The sequence below is a fragment of the Apium graveolens genome, chromosome 2 (assembly GCF_009905375.1).
Source record: "Apium graveolens cultivar Ventura chromosome 2, ASM990537v1, whole genome shotgun sequence".
NCBI classification, from domain to species: domain Eukaryota; kingdom Viridiplantae; phylum Streptophyta; class Magnoliopsida; order Apiales; family Apiaceae; genus Apium; species Apium graveolens.
Genome location: NC_133648.1, coordinates 36,419,084 through 36,434,347, shown reverse-complemented (window position 1 = coordinate 36,434,347; position 15,264 = coordinate 36,419,084). Strand labels below are relative to the sequence as shown.

The following is a 15,264-nucleotide window of genomic DNA, read 5'->3' as shown; positions in this document are numbered from 1 at the left end:
CCAGTTACCAATGTTTTGAGATATTTTTATTTGTTGTATGATAATATGTAATGGCATTTTTTGCAGAAAAAAAATGGAAGCACGCAGAAGTCCACGCCTTCAAAAATTAAGATCACCATCAAAAGGAAAAGTTTTTGAGTTGGTTGCTTATACAGACTCTGAAAGCATAGATGAAGATATAATGAAAGAAGTACACAAAGGTATATAAAATTTTAAATTAATAACTTGAATCTAGTGTTTTTTTAATAAAAGGATTTAATCATTAATTTAATATGTGTAGAGGATCAACATAATAATAAAAGGAGAGACAAGGATTCTTCTATGGAAGAAAATGTTACAATGCCACCTAGTTTAATGGAAGAAAGCAAGAGCTAAAAGACCTCAACTAAGTCCTTTTCGTGAGATATTTTTCTGTAAACACATGAAAATAATCAAATTTTTAGTGGTTTTCTGAGTTCTTTTTAAATACTAGTTATATGAAAACTGAAGCTTGTATATAAGTTAGGGTCTTGTAAACTGATTTTGACTTGAACGACGTAAACTTCAAGGCCGACCCTATTTAGAACTAGAAATAGGGGATTGATTTTTGAGTAGCTCGCATGGTTTTAACATAATTTTTTTAGCACCATCTTCTGAACTCATTCAAAAGAAACTCAAATTCTACCCGTGTGTGTGTAGTATAGAAATATATGCCATGTTTGTGATTTGACACGATTCTAGTCTTCAAAGTTAAGATGGTGGTGATTAGAAAAGCTAATTAGAACTTTCACTAATGAATTCAAACTATACATGTTATAGTTTAACTAATCGTACAAAGTACTATAAAGAGTCAACCAATAATAAAAACAGAATGGAAATATACTTCCTACAAACACATATAGGCCAAGAATATCTTACCTTTTTTTCAGTGGTTGTGAATGTAGTACAGGGGATTTAACTTGTGAGTAGTGATGACAGATTATTAGTTGAGCATGAAAGATTATATAAGTACCTTCTTGAATTAGACAGATACAGAATTTTTGTATGATTTGATGAACTTGTTTAGCCTAGTTTGTGTATAGAGAACACATGTACCTACATTCCAGACTTGCCTCATCTGAATGAAGAATGTTATATATTCTTCCTAACACTCATTCATAAGATTCCAGCAAGGTTCATATATATAGCTAAATTCTAATTGACAATTTTATGCATGCCTTGTTCCCAAACAATATTTTAAACCAACAAAATGTTCCGTGGCATTAATATAACAGGTTGAAGACAAATCTGTGGATGATAATAGAGATGAAGATACTACTGAACAGACAACAATTGATGAAGGAGCACAAGAGAAAATAAAAAAATAAAATTATGTCGAAAGGTATAATAATATTAAACAATTACTAATTAGTAGTAACTATACAATCAGTATATTTACTGATTCATTTTTATTTTTGGTTCTTTATTCATTGTACTAATCAATAACTGAATAACTGACAATCTTTATATATATATATATATTCCTGTTTTTCAGAGATTAATGATGAATAAAGATCAAGAACAAAAAAAAAGAAAAACCTACAAAAGAAAAGCAAATATGGATGATCAGGTGTTAAATTGTATTATATATATTTTAGTTTTCGTAGATCAGTATTTAATAACAAAAAGAACATTATATAATTATCATATTTATAGTTAAGAGACTAGACATTACTTTTTAGCTGGCAATATTAATTTTTTGATTATTGAATTCTATTAGGAAAATGACAATCAGAAAAAAGATGTAATTAGAAACTCTCCAGGACTTTTTAGCGAAGTAGTGTTTCATCTATTTGATGATCAGAAAAAATGGGTGGAAAAGTCTGGATATGGTGCATTGCTTGATTTTGATTTGAGATGATACCATCAAAATTAAGTTCAAAATAGTTCAAGCATTTGACCATAAGAGTGTGATGATAGAAATTGAGAAAGGAGATATTGAAATCACTGAAGAGGATATATAAAATATGTACTTGGATTACCTCATGGAGGTAAAAAAGTTGAACCGGTAATAAATGAAGAAAATTCCAGAAGAATGAAAGAATGACTATCTCAGTTTCCAAGTGAGCAAATAACAGCAGCTTGAGTTGTTGAGAAGATTGGAGAAGAAAAGAATGTGACAGAGATGTTTAAAATCAATTTTTTAGGTGTTATACCAAACGTTCTCATAGGAACATCTACTCATTCATACGTTGATAAACAATTAGTAAAATTTGATGGCTTGGATAGTTGTGTTTTATACAACTGGGCTTCTTTTCTGATTCAATATCTAGTAATGGCAAAAGACAGTTGGAATAATACAGCTTTAACATTCTTCAGAGGCTCACAAATATTTTTTACTGTAAGATAATTCTTTTGTTCCATTGAAATAATTACTTGCTGATAAATATTACTATTAATCTTCACTAATAAAACTTATTTTATTTGTGATTTGTAGTTGTTTTATGTTGACTGAGTGAAGCACAGGGCTGTTCAGCTAGTTGAGAGAAAATTTTCCACTTTTAAAGGATGGACAGAGGAAAAACTGAAAGAAAGGCAAGCCATGAAGGTTTATACTGGAGAATTTGGGAAAGGAAGAATTCTATCTCGCTAAAGGAGTACTTTTCACAAGATTCACAATCACAAAAAAGTCCAACTATGATATTGTCCTAATTAGTATAATATATCATACAAATCAGTAATAATCAATATATTTGACAATCATATACAGTTAGAGCTTTTTTAGCAGTATTTTGATATTGAGGTTAAATTGTTCCAATCTCTCTGTCTCTCTCTCTCTCTTGTAAATATCACATTCACAACTGTTTCCAAAATAATTGTTAAAATCCAATCAGATTTTCCATCAATAACAAAAACAATAGTATATACTGATTTCCAGTAACAAGCCAAAAACAATAAAAGAGAAAATTATGAGACATGACTAGTTTAAAATTGTTTCAACAAATTTAAAGTACTGTTACTACCTTCTAAACTAAATTTATCATATCAGAGTAATCTAACTAATATAGTTCAACAATTTACTCTGCCACAACTTTATTCCTCTTAACACATCTCCTCGCATCATGAGTATATGCCTTACACAGCGAACATTGCCGACTTCTTTTTTTGGATTTATTCAGAGCTTTCTCTCTCACGCCAATCAGTCTTTTGAAGTAGTTTCCTTTGTTCTTGCACACATTTGGCACGAGTACATAAATTTCTTCGCTAGGCTGTTCCCCAACCATAGCAGCAATGTGATCTCTCTTAGTAAATACATCACAACCACCTTGAACATCCAAATTAGTATTCAACTATTTTATAGTTTAATGCACAAAATTGAGCTTCTCAAATACCATTCCAGTCTTGCTAACAGCTTGACGAAAATCATACCAGATATTTGTCAATTTCAGAGAGGCTTATTGCATCTTTATGTAATCATTTGATACTGAAACTGAATTAGACATAATCCCTGAATTATCAATTTTCATCCAACGATTTAGAGCAAGGCTCATAGGAAACTTCGTAACTCCTATTTATTTCAAACCACAAAAGGCATGTCTACAAACTATTCCACACATTACAAATTTTTTACATGAACAAACAGCATGATCCTTACTAACAGACACCTGGTCAAAAAATTCAAATGTAAAAGTTAAAAACTAAATAAAGAACTCATTAAAAATAATTTTAAATCTTAAAAGACAACTAATTAAAGCTTGCAACTAAAGTATACTTAAATAATTTTGATAGAATACAAGAATATTTAGGGCAACTAAAAAATATTTACAAACAGATAAAACCAAGCAATATTAAATCAACTTACTACCATTAAACATATAAGCACTTACTGTCATTTATAAAACATCAACCTTTTTAAAACCAGTAAAATATATCACCTTGAATAGTTTATTTTTAACTTTGACATCCCTGATTTCCAAGTGCGTAACCCCATTTATCTCCTCACTCATTCGCTTTATTTGCATATCCAAACAAGAAGAAATTATTTCTTCCTGAACTTTATAAAATATTGCACGAGTGAAAAAAGTTGCATCATCTTCAATAAACCATGTTGATAATGTCTCCGGAATGCAAGTTTTTGACTCATGATCCAGCCATTGAGTTTCATTCCTTTGCTGTTCCATTGCACTTTGGAAATGCAACCAAAATTCACATAGAGTGTCTCCTTGCCTATGAAACTGCCCAAAAAAGAAATTCTCACTCTCTGATCTTGATGTTGTCCTCATTAGACCAAACATAGGCTCATCTCTAAAAAATGATGAAATCCAAGAAGATCTGATAGAATACATGTCTGAAAGCCACTTATGCTCGTCTAATTTGAACTCCTTTAAAACTTCCGTCCAGCCTCTCTTAAACTCATCAGTCTCTAAAATTGAAGATCATATGTAAGTCTTCATTTTCTCCATAAAATCCGTCTCTTTACAGAAACGATTACCAAGCTGTAATTTTTTTTACAAGAAACATACTATCAGTAATATAAGATGACCATTTTAATGTGACATTTCTTTGAGAGCATTAGTGATTGCTTGTAAAATATAATAAATTACAACTTCACAAAAGTTGCTCCACTACAATATTAATACAGTAATTAACATTTAGTATCTAACTATGAAATAATGTAAGAAAGAATAATAATAAAAAAATTAATCTTTATATAAACAATACCTTGATAGGGATTTTTTGCATAATGTGCCACATGCATAGACGATGCTTACTAGCAATTAAACCATTTTATCAGAAAATGAATTATGTACAGCGACCTTCATAGCAGGACACTGGTCAGTAAGAATGATAACTGGATTTCTTCCCATAGCTTTGACAAAGTGATCAAAAGCCTAAGTATAATCCTCAATATTCTCATGTGACAAAAGGCAAGCAGCAAAAGTAACACACTTGTCGTGTTTATCTACACCAGTGAAAGGGGAAAATATCATATTGTACTTGTATCATGAAAATCAATAGTAATTACTAACATAATCACTAAATACTATAGAAAAATTTACTAGTTATTCTATAAAATGTACACGTTTCTTACTTATTTGTATAAAAAGTCGTATCAAAAGATACCGTGTCACCATAAAGCTCAAAATTTCGTCGACCAATTGCATCAGCCAAAAAAAGTTTTGTCAAGTGCCCATCAGAATCAACCTCATAAGCAAAATAAAAAGATTCTGAAGTTTCCTGAATGACTTTAAACTTGTCAATGATCATTTGCCCATCTCTTTCACTAACAAATGATTTAACATCCCTACTAAAATTTCTAAAATCATGTAAGTTGGCACTTACATTCCCATAACCACCAGCCATTTCCTTCGCAAAATAAAAACTTTTGCTGACACCAATATTCACTTTCGACGAATCAAAACAAATAGTTCTAAGACTAATATTCATCTCCCTATTAGCCTTCAAAAACTGCCGACCAGTTTCACTAGCTAATGGATGGTTGTGCAATTCAACAAAAGTTTTAATAAAATACTTGTTATCACCCATGTACTTCAAGATCATTTTGGCTTTGCATCCACACCTTTGAGAAACTGTGCGTCTTTTCTTAAGAGCTTTCTTTTCATCATAAGGATCGTTGAATTCTTCACAACTACAAACAAAATATTTGAGTGTAATAGTCCGATCAGCATCTTTCTTCTCTGTTATCTTGCGAACACCGAAACCACTCAACCAAGCATATTCTTTGTAAAAACAGTAACCTTTATTTAAACTGTCAAAGACTTGATTCTCGAATGGCACACAAATATCACCTACATAACTAGGCAAATAATACTTCATACCACCAGGTGAAACAATATAATCTGTTACTGAACTTTCACTAACTTCTGAACCTCCACTACTAATTATACCAGAATTAATCCGAGACGAGTCGCCCCAACTCGAACCTAACCATAAAAACATATCCTTGATTAACATAATTATAAATGGATTAAAAATGTATAAAAAGTATAAATAACTAAAAAAGTGAAAAACTCAACTAAAACATATAATCCGTAATTGATTCATTAACGCTTTAAACACTTTCATAAGAAACATGAATATAAATAGCTCAAATACTCAATCTAACTAATGAATATAACTTTCATCTAATTTAACTTTCGAATCAGTTTAACAAAAAGATAACTTTCATCATTTAAACAGCTAAATCTAACTCAAGCATTGAAACAGTTAAACAGTGAATCAGTAAAAATACTCAAAACAATACACAAAATAATGAATATAACTTTCATCTAATTCAACTTTCAAATCAATTCAACATTAAAAAAACTTTGGTTATAGCAATATCAAGTATTCACAGAAAAAATCACTAAAATAGTTTAAAAAAGCAAACAATCACTAAAAAAGTTAGAAACAATAATTGACTGGAAATTACATCGAATTAAAGTATTAAATCAAATAAACCACAAATTTATTTAACAAAAATAGTAACATAAATAAAAAAAATACATATTTACCTTGATTATTACTAATTTTCAACAAATCTGTTGTTATCATCTTGAAAAAGCTAATTAATGATCCAAGCGCATACGAATGAGACGAAGAAACAGAGATAGTATCCAAAGATAGCTTCGAGAGAGATTGTATCCAAATAGAGTTTCGAGAGATAGAGATGTACGAGAGAGAGACAGATTGAGGAGAGAGAAAGAGTAGAGAGAGAGAAACTAAAAATGGTTATGCTGTGATTAATATGCGTATCTCTGTCTTTTTCTTTTTTTAATAAAGGAAATGAACGGCTGTGATTAATCAGGGAGCAAATAGATCAACGGTGCAGAATTAGTTTTTAGATTTTATTTTAAATTCGCTTTCTATTTGATCATTTGCCTATATATATAAAAAAATTATTTTCATAAAAATAAAAAAATTAAAAGCAACCAGACTACTCTTCTATTCATGTTGCTAACCTAACTCGACAATCAATACCACAATACCATGGAGTCTTCACTCCACCGAATTTCACATGACTTTGTATAGCCAACCCATAAGGTCTCCGATTCAACATAGTAGTAGACAATTGTGTTGATATATTATTTAATTATTTGAGTAATTGCGATTCTAATTTTTCATAAGCTAAATTATTAACACTCTCATTATTAAATTAATATTTAATAATGTAATTATATAAATATATATAAAAATAAATATGTATAATATTCTCAAAAAAATAAAAAATATACTATTCACGATGACCAAAAAAATTATACTACTGAACCGTCTACAACAAAAGATAGTCCGTTGGTGGGTATAGTGACACGAGATAAAATGAAATAATATACATTATTCATCCATATTTAAATAAAATTATATTATTGATTCGGGCTATAATAACAAATAAAAAAATTAAATGTAGTAAATTGGATTTGTTGCATCATCCTAAAAGAAGATAATAAATATTGTTGACGCTATTAAAAAAATTAAATTGAAAATAATTCGTTGTGCGATATAATGACACGGACTAAAAAATAATATATTACTCATCTGAGGTAAAACAAAAAAAGATTCAACCCTGAGTAAAGTAAAAATTCAAAATAACTAAATATAATTACTTGGATTTGATTGATATAACGGGCTTATATAATTACTGATTTTCTTTTTATATATATATATATATATAGCATGCATGCCCGCTTCGCGAGGCGTTGATTTTTTAATATATTAAGAGGACAATCAACTGATTACATATAATCGGTTCTCCAAATTCAGAAGTTTGGAAGCGTATTGTTCTGATTTTTAAAAAATACGCAAAAGAAATACAAAAGAGTTAAATTGATGGAGCTAAAGCGTAATTAACTGCATTAGATATATTTGACGCTTTCGTAACATTGCAAGGAACGAATGAGGCATTTGATCCAAGTTCTGTTGCTAAGTCCATCCTAAGTTGATGCTGAATATAAGCTATCACTACTTTGGCACCTTTGGAGATAAATCTTATTGCAGTTTCTTTCCCAATGCCACTTGTTGCTCCAGTTATTAAAGCCAACTTGCTTTCCAGCTTGTTTCTTTTGCAAACAAAGAGAAGCACCATGGCCTCTATTACTATATCATCAAGTAAACTTTTTTGTGTGACTCTGAGAAATTTTATAAATTTCTAACATACTGACAGTGTGCACAAAATAAAGAATCTAAGCATACTGAACGATAATTTCCTTTTTTCCATCTAAATTTAATTTGTATATATCTTGAAATATTTTAAGATAAAGCTTCTAAAATTTTGAGCAGGGCTTTAACTCAAATGTAGTTCGTGTATAGACAATAGTAAAACTACATCGCTAATAAATAAGTAGCAAAATAGAGATTATGTAACACAGTAATAGACCTTTGCGTGGAGAAGTGTCTGTCCAAGCTTCGAAAATTCAAAGTTCTCGAAAGAAATATGCTTCTTTAGTTCATCAGTAGATGTAAGATGCAATTAGAATGTGGCACACCATATCACTAAGTAGTAGAGCCGTCTCTGTACATTTGTTCCTATTCCACTTCTATTGGATATCATGATTTCATTTCCAGACCAATTACCAACAATTAAATCATATCTTATATATTTTTTTTGATCCAAATCATATCTTATATAGTAACATAAAAACTGAACAAAAATACAACAACATTTTCGTAAAGTAATTAAAATAACATTTGAACTTAATAAAAATTAACAACATTAATTAAAATAAAAATAATTCTATTGAATGAAAAAGCAACTTACTATCAGTGACTTAGTTGACGGGGTTTTTAACACCAAGCAAAAAAATAAGGGCCAAAATATGCAATAGCAAGGGCTCATCTATGCTTTCGAGGCAAAAATAGGCCTCAAATCCAAGTTGGAACCAAAAGAAGAACTTTAGTGAATGGTAGCCCACAAACAGGTGCAAGCAGACTTGGTTGGACATGTACAACTATTCAACTACCCTGATTACTCCAAGCAAAGGTTCCTCATGAACATGGTAAATTTCGTATATGAAATAAATCACTATCGTAACTTGCATGTAAACTTTAAGGGAAAAATTAAGTATAAAGGTTTGTTTTGTTTTTGAATGAGTTTGGCATATAGTTTCCAACAATTTATATTTATATAGCACATTATAATCAATTGACGCTACTTTCAAATACACTGAAATACAACAAAATAAGTTAAAGAGAATCTCACCAAAGCGATTATGATTCTTTATTATGTACATAGCACCTTCAAATATATCACAAAATATGATATCAACGTCATGTAACTTATAATTGAGTTCCTGAACCATGTATCTCACAGCAAAATTGAACTTCGTTATCATGTCATATATCATCTGGACGCACTTCCCATTCCTACTATGATACTGGCAGAATTAGTAAGGAGCACATCCAATAGGAGGTAATCCTATGACCACCACTTCCTTACATTTGCAATATACAGATTCTGCATCATCAAATAAAGGTAAGGAGTATGAAAGGCTAGCCCCAAAATTTGCTATCTAAGTGCTGCAATTATTCAAACACGTGTAGAAGAAAAGAAAAGCACACACAGCTATTGAAACCCCAAAGAGATAAAATTGAAACTAAGAGATCAAATACAGAGTACACAGTAGAAAACTTGGTAAAAATTAAAAGGGTGGGGGCAATATGAACTTTAGACATATATGACAATAGATATGGATGATTCATAAATGAATATCTCTACAAATTGGACAAAAGGTCACCATCTCAATCTCTTGCTTCAGTGTCCGTACTAATGCCCAGGACCTCCGTTTAATGTGGTCAGGCTTTAGACAACTGCAAAAGTCCCAAAAATTATGTAACCCATTGTTTGTTAATTAGAATGTAATTTAAACCAAAGAAAACATTAAGTAGAAGAGGTAAGAAACTCTAATTTGAAAATAGTGACGTGAGCCAAAACCTATGAAATATTAAGATCAATTTAAATCTTTAGTGGCACATTTTCTAAATTTAATACTGAGAAATGCTTTCACTTTAACTAATAGAGCTTACTTAAGATCAAGGAAATTAAGTACGAAATAATTCTATAGAATAGCTACTTAATTTTGAAGGAGGTTTCTACTGTATGTTCTCGTCATACTTCCCGAACTTTTTGTAAGTTTTAGTGGTGTTTGATGAAGAACGGACTTTTATCTAATGTTCTTACTATGACAATACATTATGGTTAATATTATCACTCTTATATCTTTGTAGACAAGATATAAGTATGAACAGCTATATCACTCTTCTAAACAACATGACCATCAGTAATATCCAAAACCTCAGGTTAATATTATTTACCTGAGCATCATTTAAATGGTTAAGAGGTGAATATGAACTCAAGCTAGTTGTCTTTTCCGAAGACTGGCGCTGCTGCTTTTTCATGCTACGAATGACACGCTGCAATTTAGCTTTCTTTTTCTTTTTGCTTGATGTTGTTCCCGTGTTATTTGCCTAAATGTTTTCAAATTTAAAATCAGAAAACTATTTAAAATACTGATATAGGAAAGCAAACTTGTTATGTCCAACACCACTTATGATTCTGAAAAATAAAAAACATAAGTTCATAATGCCTAAATACAATGCTTGAAATAAGATTTATATATATATAACTGTCAAAGATGGTCCTCACTTTGGTGATGTGTGAAAGCAGGATAAGCATATAGCGTTAGCTGTTCTATCATCGAACCACACCTTCTGCTGGTGAAGATCACATAATGTCAGAAGTGTTCTTTTTTCTTTTACCTCATCCTCCCCCTAAAAAATGATATCAATAAAAACTAAGCACGGACAAACCATAGACTCTTATGATAAGAGCAACAAAACTACTTACCTGTAGCATAGGAAACAATATTGAAAGGCATATGTCATAGCCTACTCATTTATTCGAGTATTTAACTCAACTCAAATAAGAATGTAATAAGTAAATAGTGGATCAAGCATCAGAGAGATCTCACAAAGTAACATCTGTCAAAGAATAAAGAAACATTGTTCATCTGGAGACTTGAAGATTCACTGGAAGAAGTTCAAGAATTTGATCATGCCTCAGTGATATAAATCAAGATCGTGGATTTAATCAAGTGACAGAGATCTCGTCAAGGTATCATTTATTACAAGGATTCAATCAGAACAACAAAGTCAAGACATGAAGAAACGTCACGAAAGTTAGTCACTCATGAACCAGACAGTACATCGAGTGTCAGCATTGAAGTGACGAAATTGATTCATAAGTCTCAGAGACTTTCAGAAGATTGTCAGAAGAATGGATGCTGCTCAGGGATAGTATTAATTCTCTATTAATTAATTAAGTCATATAATTTAATTAAGAGAATAAATTATATCTGCAAGGATTAATTTATTGATTAATTGAATTAAATTGATTAATTAATTTAGAATTAATATTGAGGATTTTCAGAATAATAATTGATTAAAATCTGTGTTAATTCTAAAAAGACAACTGATTGTACTAGTATGACAATCGGTATGACAATTGATAGTCATACCGAATGTCTTGCTAATTCAGTTGATTGTATTGATAGAATTTTCAATTAGATTAAAATCAATTATGTATTCAGAAAAACAATTTCAATTGTACTACTATGACAATCGGTATGACAATCAATAGTCATACCGAAAGTCATGCTAGTTCATTTTAATTGTCTTCCTAGCTCTAATAGATTGTCTCACCGAAAGTCCTTCAAGCTCAAATAGATTGTCACACCAGTTCAACAACTTTGGCTGTGATTGTTTAAAAAGAAGCAGAAGACAATATCAAAAATCAAGAGAGCAGCACATACAGAACAAGAAAAAAACACAGCAGAAAACAAAAGAAAATATTTCATCATTCATCTGCTTATTCAAGATCAAATATTCTAGTTTGTTAATGTTAAATCCAAACCACTAGAATTACTTATCTTGTTCTTGTATATCAATCTAGCGGATTAAAATCCCTAGAACTTAATCTCAAATCGCTTTTAGCATTTGATCTTTTAATTACAAAAATAGAAAAAGTTCATGTCGAATTTATTCTAAATTTGTAATAATTGATTTGAGATTAATCCCTTGTAATCGATACCGTAGTTGTAACACCTTTCAAGTTTAATAAAAGTTTTATTTAACTTGAATTTTGTTTCACAATTTTATTCCGCATTTTATTCGACGAAACGGTATTGTTTGCATTCAACCCCCCCTTCTACAAACAAATTGGGACCTAAAAATTGGTATCAGAGCCTTCTGATTAACGTACAAATCAATATCCTAGACTTTTGTGTTTCTTTCACTTCTTGAATTTTTATTCACTCAAAAATTCATAATGACTACACAAAAAGTTGGAACCGTTAAAATTCCACTTTTCGATAAAGAAAATTATGTGATGTGGAAGAAGAAGATGCTACTGTTTTTACAGGTTGCTAATCCCAAATATTTGCAAGTGTTGAAGAAGGGTCCAAAAATTCCTATGGTTATTGAACCAGAGGTAATAGAGAATGATGTGGTGATCACCAAAGCGAGAACTTATGTGAAGGATCCTGAGGACTTCTCTTCTGCTGAAATAGAAGAAGCTTCCCTGGATGCTAGCCTTCAATTAATCTTAGTAGATTCCCTTAATCCCCTAATGAACAGACATGTGATGAATTGTAAAGATTCTAAACATATCTGGGAAACTATTGAGATTATTAATGAAGGCACAGAGGAAGTTAGGGAGAACAAACTAGAAATCCTAACCTCTGAGTATGAATACTTCAAATCTAATCCAGGAGAAGGAATCACTAAAGTGTTTGAGAGGTACAATGCATTGATCAACAACCTGAACATTAATGGTAAATACTATTCCATCAGGGAGGTCAATAAAAAGTTCCTTTTAACACTGCCAACTCATCTCGAACATAGAATCACTGCCATAAGAGAAGCAAGAGATCTGAGTGAGATTTCTTTGGAAAGGCTCTATGGTGTGTTAAAGACTTATGAGTTGGAGCAGATTCAGCAGAAGGAAGTTTACGGGAAAGGAAGAGTGGTCAGCACGTCTACTGCTCTGGTAGCTGATGAACAACAACAACAACAACCACTATATCAACAACAATCTCAACAGTCAGATAGAATGGTACAGTCTTCCAAGGTTGAAGATAATGTGATAGTAGCAGAATTTGATTCACCTACTACAAATCAATCAGGAGATGATTATTATTCCTTGGAAGAACTGGAGCAATTGGAGGATGAGTCAATGGCCCTGATTGTCAAGAGATTCTCAAATGTCAGATTCAAAAGGAATCCCAAGTTCAAGTACAAGTCCAACTACAACAGATTCCAGAAAGGTGGATCTTCATCCTCTAACACCAGCAGTGGTGGGTATAAAACAGGGATGGTTGATCGAAGCACCATTCGATGCTTCAACTGTAATGAGTTGGGACACTTTGCCACAGAATGCAGGAAGCCAAAACAAGCAAGGAAGAACTCTTACGATTCTAATCAGAAGAGTAAATCTGAAAGGGCGTACCTGGCAAAGGGAAGAAGCTGGGATGATACTGACAGTGAAGATGAAGAAGTTGGGAATCTTGCTCTCATGGCTAGTGATGCAAGCACCTCATCGTCAAGAAAAGAGGTAAAACTTTCTGATGCTGAAATGGTTTATCATCTAAGAGGTAACTTAGATTGTGCTCGTCGTGATAATGAATTGTTAAATCAACAAATCAAAGACCTTGAGAAAGAGGTCAATGAATTAAGACTTGTGCACATTAATCAAGATAAACTTAAAGACCAAGTATCTTTTCTAGAGAATAGAGTTGACTGTTATAGACAACTCGAAACTATTCTCAAAGACAAGATCACCGGTCTTGAGGCTAAGGTTAAAGCTTACTTTAATTCTTGTTCGAAGTCCAAAGAGTTTTACAATAAGCAAGCTGTTAATCAAACACATGGAATAGGTTATGATTACAATGCTGCTATTGGAAAATTAGGCATAAACTCCCCTCCTCATGTATGTGCTAAAGGCAGGGAAGTACCACATGTGCTTAAGGGTGTTGATGAACCCCTCTATAAGGAATCAATTGCTGAACCATTTGATGAGACCTCTTTTATTATTCAAGAAGAAATCCGTGCTGAAGATAATGCTAATGGGAAAGCTGTCTCCAAGTCAAGTGTGTCAAAAGTTCCAGTCAAGGTTGTGAAAGCAACTGAGACTAACTCAGACACACATGAGTTGGATAGCACAAATGCCATGTCTACCATGCATAAGTTGCCTATTGTTAATCCTTCTCATAAAGCATGTGGTGTTCCTGATTGTATGTCTTGTGCTTTTAATCTGTTGTTTGCTTATTTTAATGGTAAGCATGCTTCTAATGATAAGACTACTCCTCGTCAGCATGTGAATAATAGAAAGCATGATAGGTCTAAGACTGCTAGTCCTCCTAAAGCTAGAAAGGAGACATTTGTGCCTAAGCCTAAACATAAATCTGATAAGGCTGTTTTAAAGGTCAAATGTTCAGTCATTGAGAATGTTGAGAATAGTGAAATTAAGAATGTTGTTTTGCCTGATAAAGGCCAATTTTACAAGTATGCCGGACCCAGCCAAGCTTGGGTTCCGAAGAAGTTCTAATCCATTTGTATTGCAGGGCATTAAACAGGTACAACCGGTAGTGTGGATTCTTGACAGTGGATCGTCAAGACATATGACCGGAGATAGAGCCCTGCTATCAAATGTGGTTGAGAAAGCTGGCCCAGTGGTTACCTTTGGAGATAACAGCAAAGGTTTAATGGAGGGATATGGCTGTTTGCAAGCTGGAAATGTTATCATTGAAAATGTATATCTTGTGCAAGGACTTGAACACAATATGCTTAGCATTAGTCAGTTCTGTGACAACGGCTACAATGTTTTATTCGACAAGCTGAAGTGTCAGATTCTGCACAAGAAAAGTGAAAAACCCTCCTTAATGGGAATACGGAAGGGAAATCTGTTCGTAGCTGACATGAACTCTGGAAGCAATCTTGAAGTCAATTGTTTCTATGCAAAAGCATCGTCAAATGAGAGTTGGCTATGGCACAAGAGACTTTCCCATCTCAATTTCAAGACAATGAATTCTCTTGTCAAAAGAGAATTGGTAAGAGGTCTGCCTCAGCTGGAATTCTCTCCAGAAGGACTATGTGAGGCTTGCCAGAAAGGAAAGTCAAAGAAAGCAAGTCACAAAGGCACTGACACATCTTCCATAACTGGTGTTCTGCAATTATTGCACATGGATTTATTTGGTCCAGTTAATATCCTTTCTATGTCAAAGAAGTGTTACTGTCTTGTGATAGTTGATGACTATT

At 32.1% G+C, this 15,264-nt stretch overlaps 2 protein-coding genes across 2 annotated transcripts; both read right to left on the bottom strand.

The window, feature by feature from the left end:
• Window positions 1–2,983: 2,983 nt before the first annotated feature.
• On the bottom strand, window positions 2,984–6,644 carry LOC141705901 (protein FAR1-RELATED SEQUENCE 5-like). Its single transcript, XM_074508766.1, has 5 exons — window positions 6,474–6,644; window positions 5,051–5,903; window positions 4,681–4,921; window positions 3,894–4,454; window positions 2,984–3,623 (listed from the first exon to the last, which is right to left on the bottom strand). Exons 1-3 carry the CDS (start codon window positions 6,511–6,513, stop codon window positions 4,918–4,920), a joined length of 897 nt encoding a protein of 298 aa, XP_074364867.1. The 5' UTR covers window positions 6,514–6,644; the 3' UTR covers window positions 2,984–3,623; window positions 3,894–4,454; window positions 4,681–4,917.
• LOC141688322 (uncharacterized) lies at window positions 3,036–4,304 on the bottom strand. The gene is made up of 3 exons (XM_074492883.1): window positions 3,894–4,304; window positions 3,600–3,623; window positions 3,036–3,308 (listed from the first exon to the last, which is right to left on the bottom strand). The coding sequence occupies exons 1-3, from the start codon at window positions 4,302–4,304 to the stop codon at window positions 3,036–3,038; spliced, it is 708 nt and encodes a 235-aa protein (XP_074348984.1).
• Window positions 6,645–15,264: the final 8,620 nt, after the last annotated feature.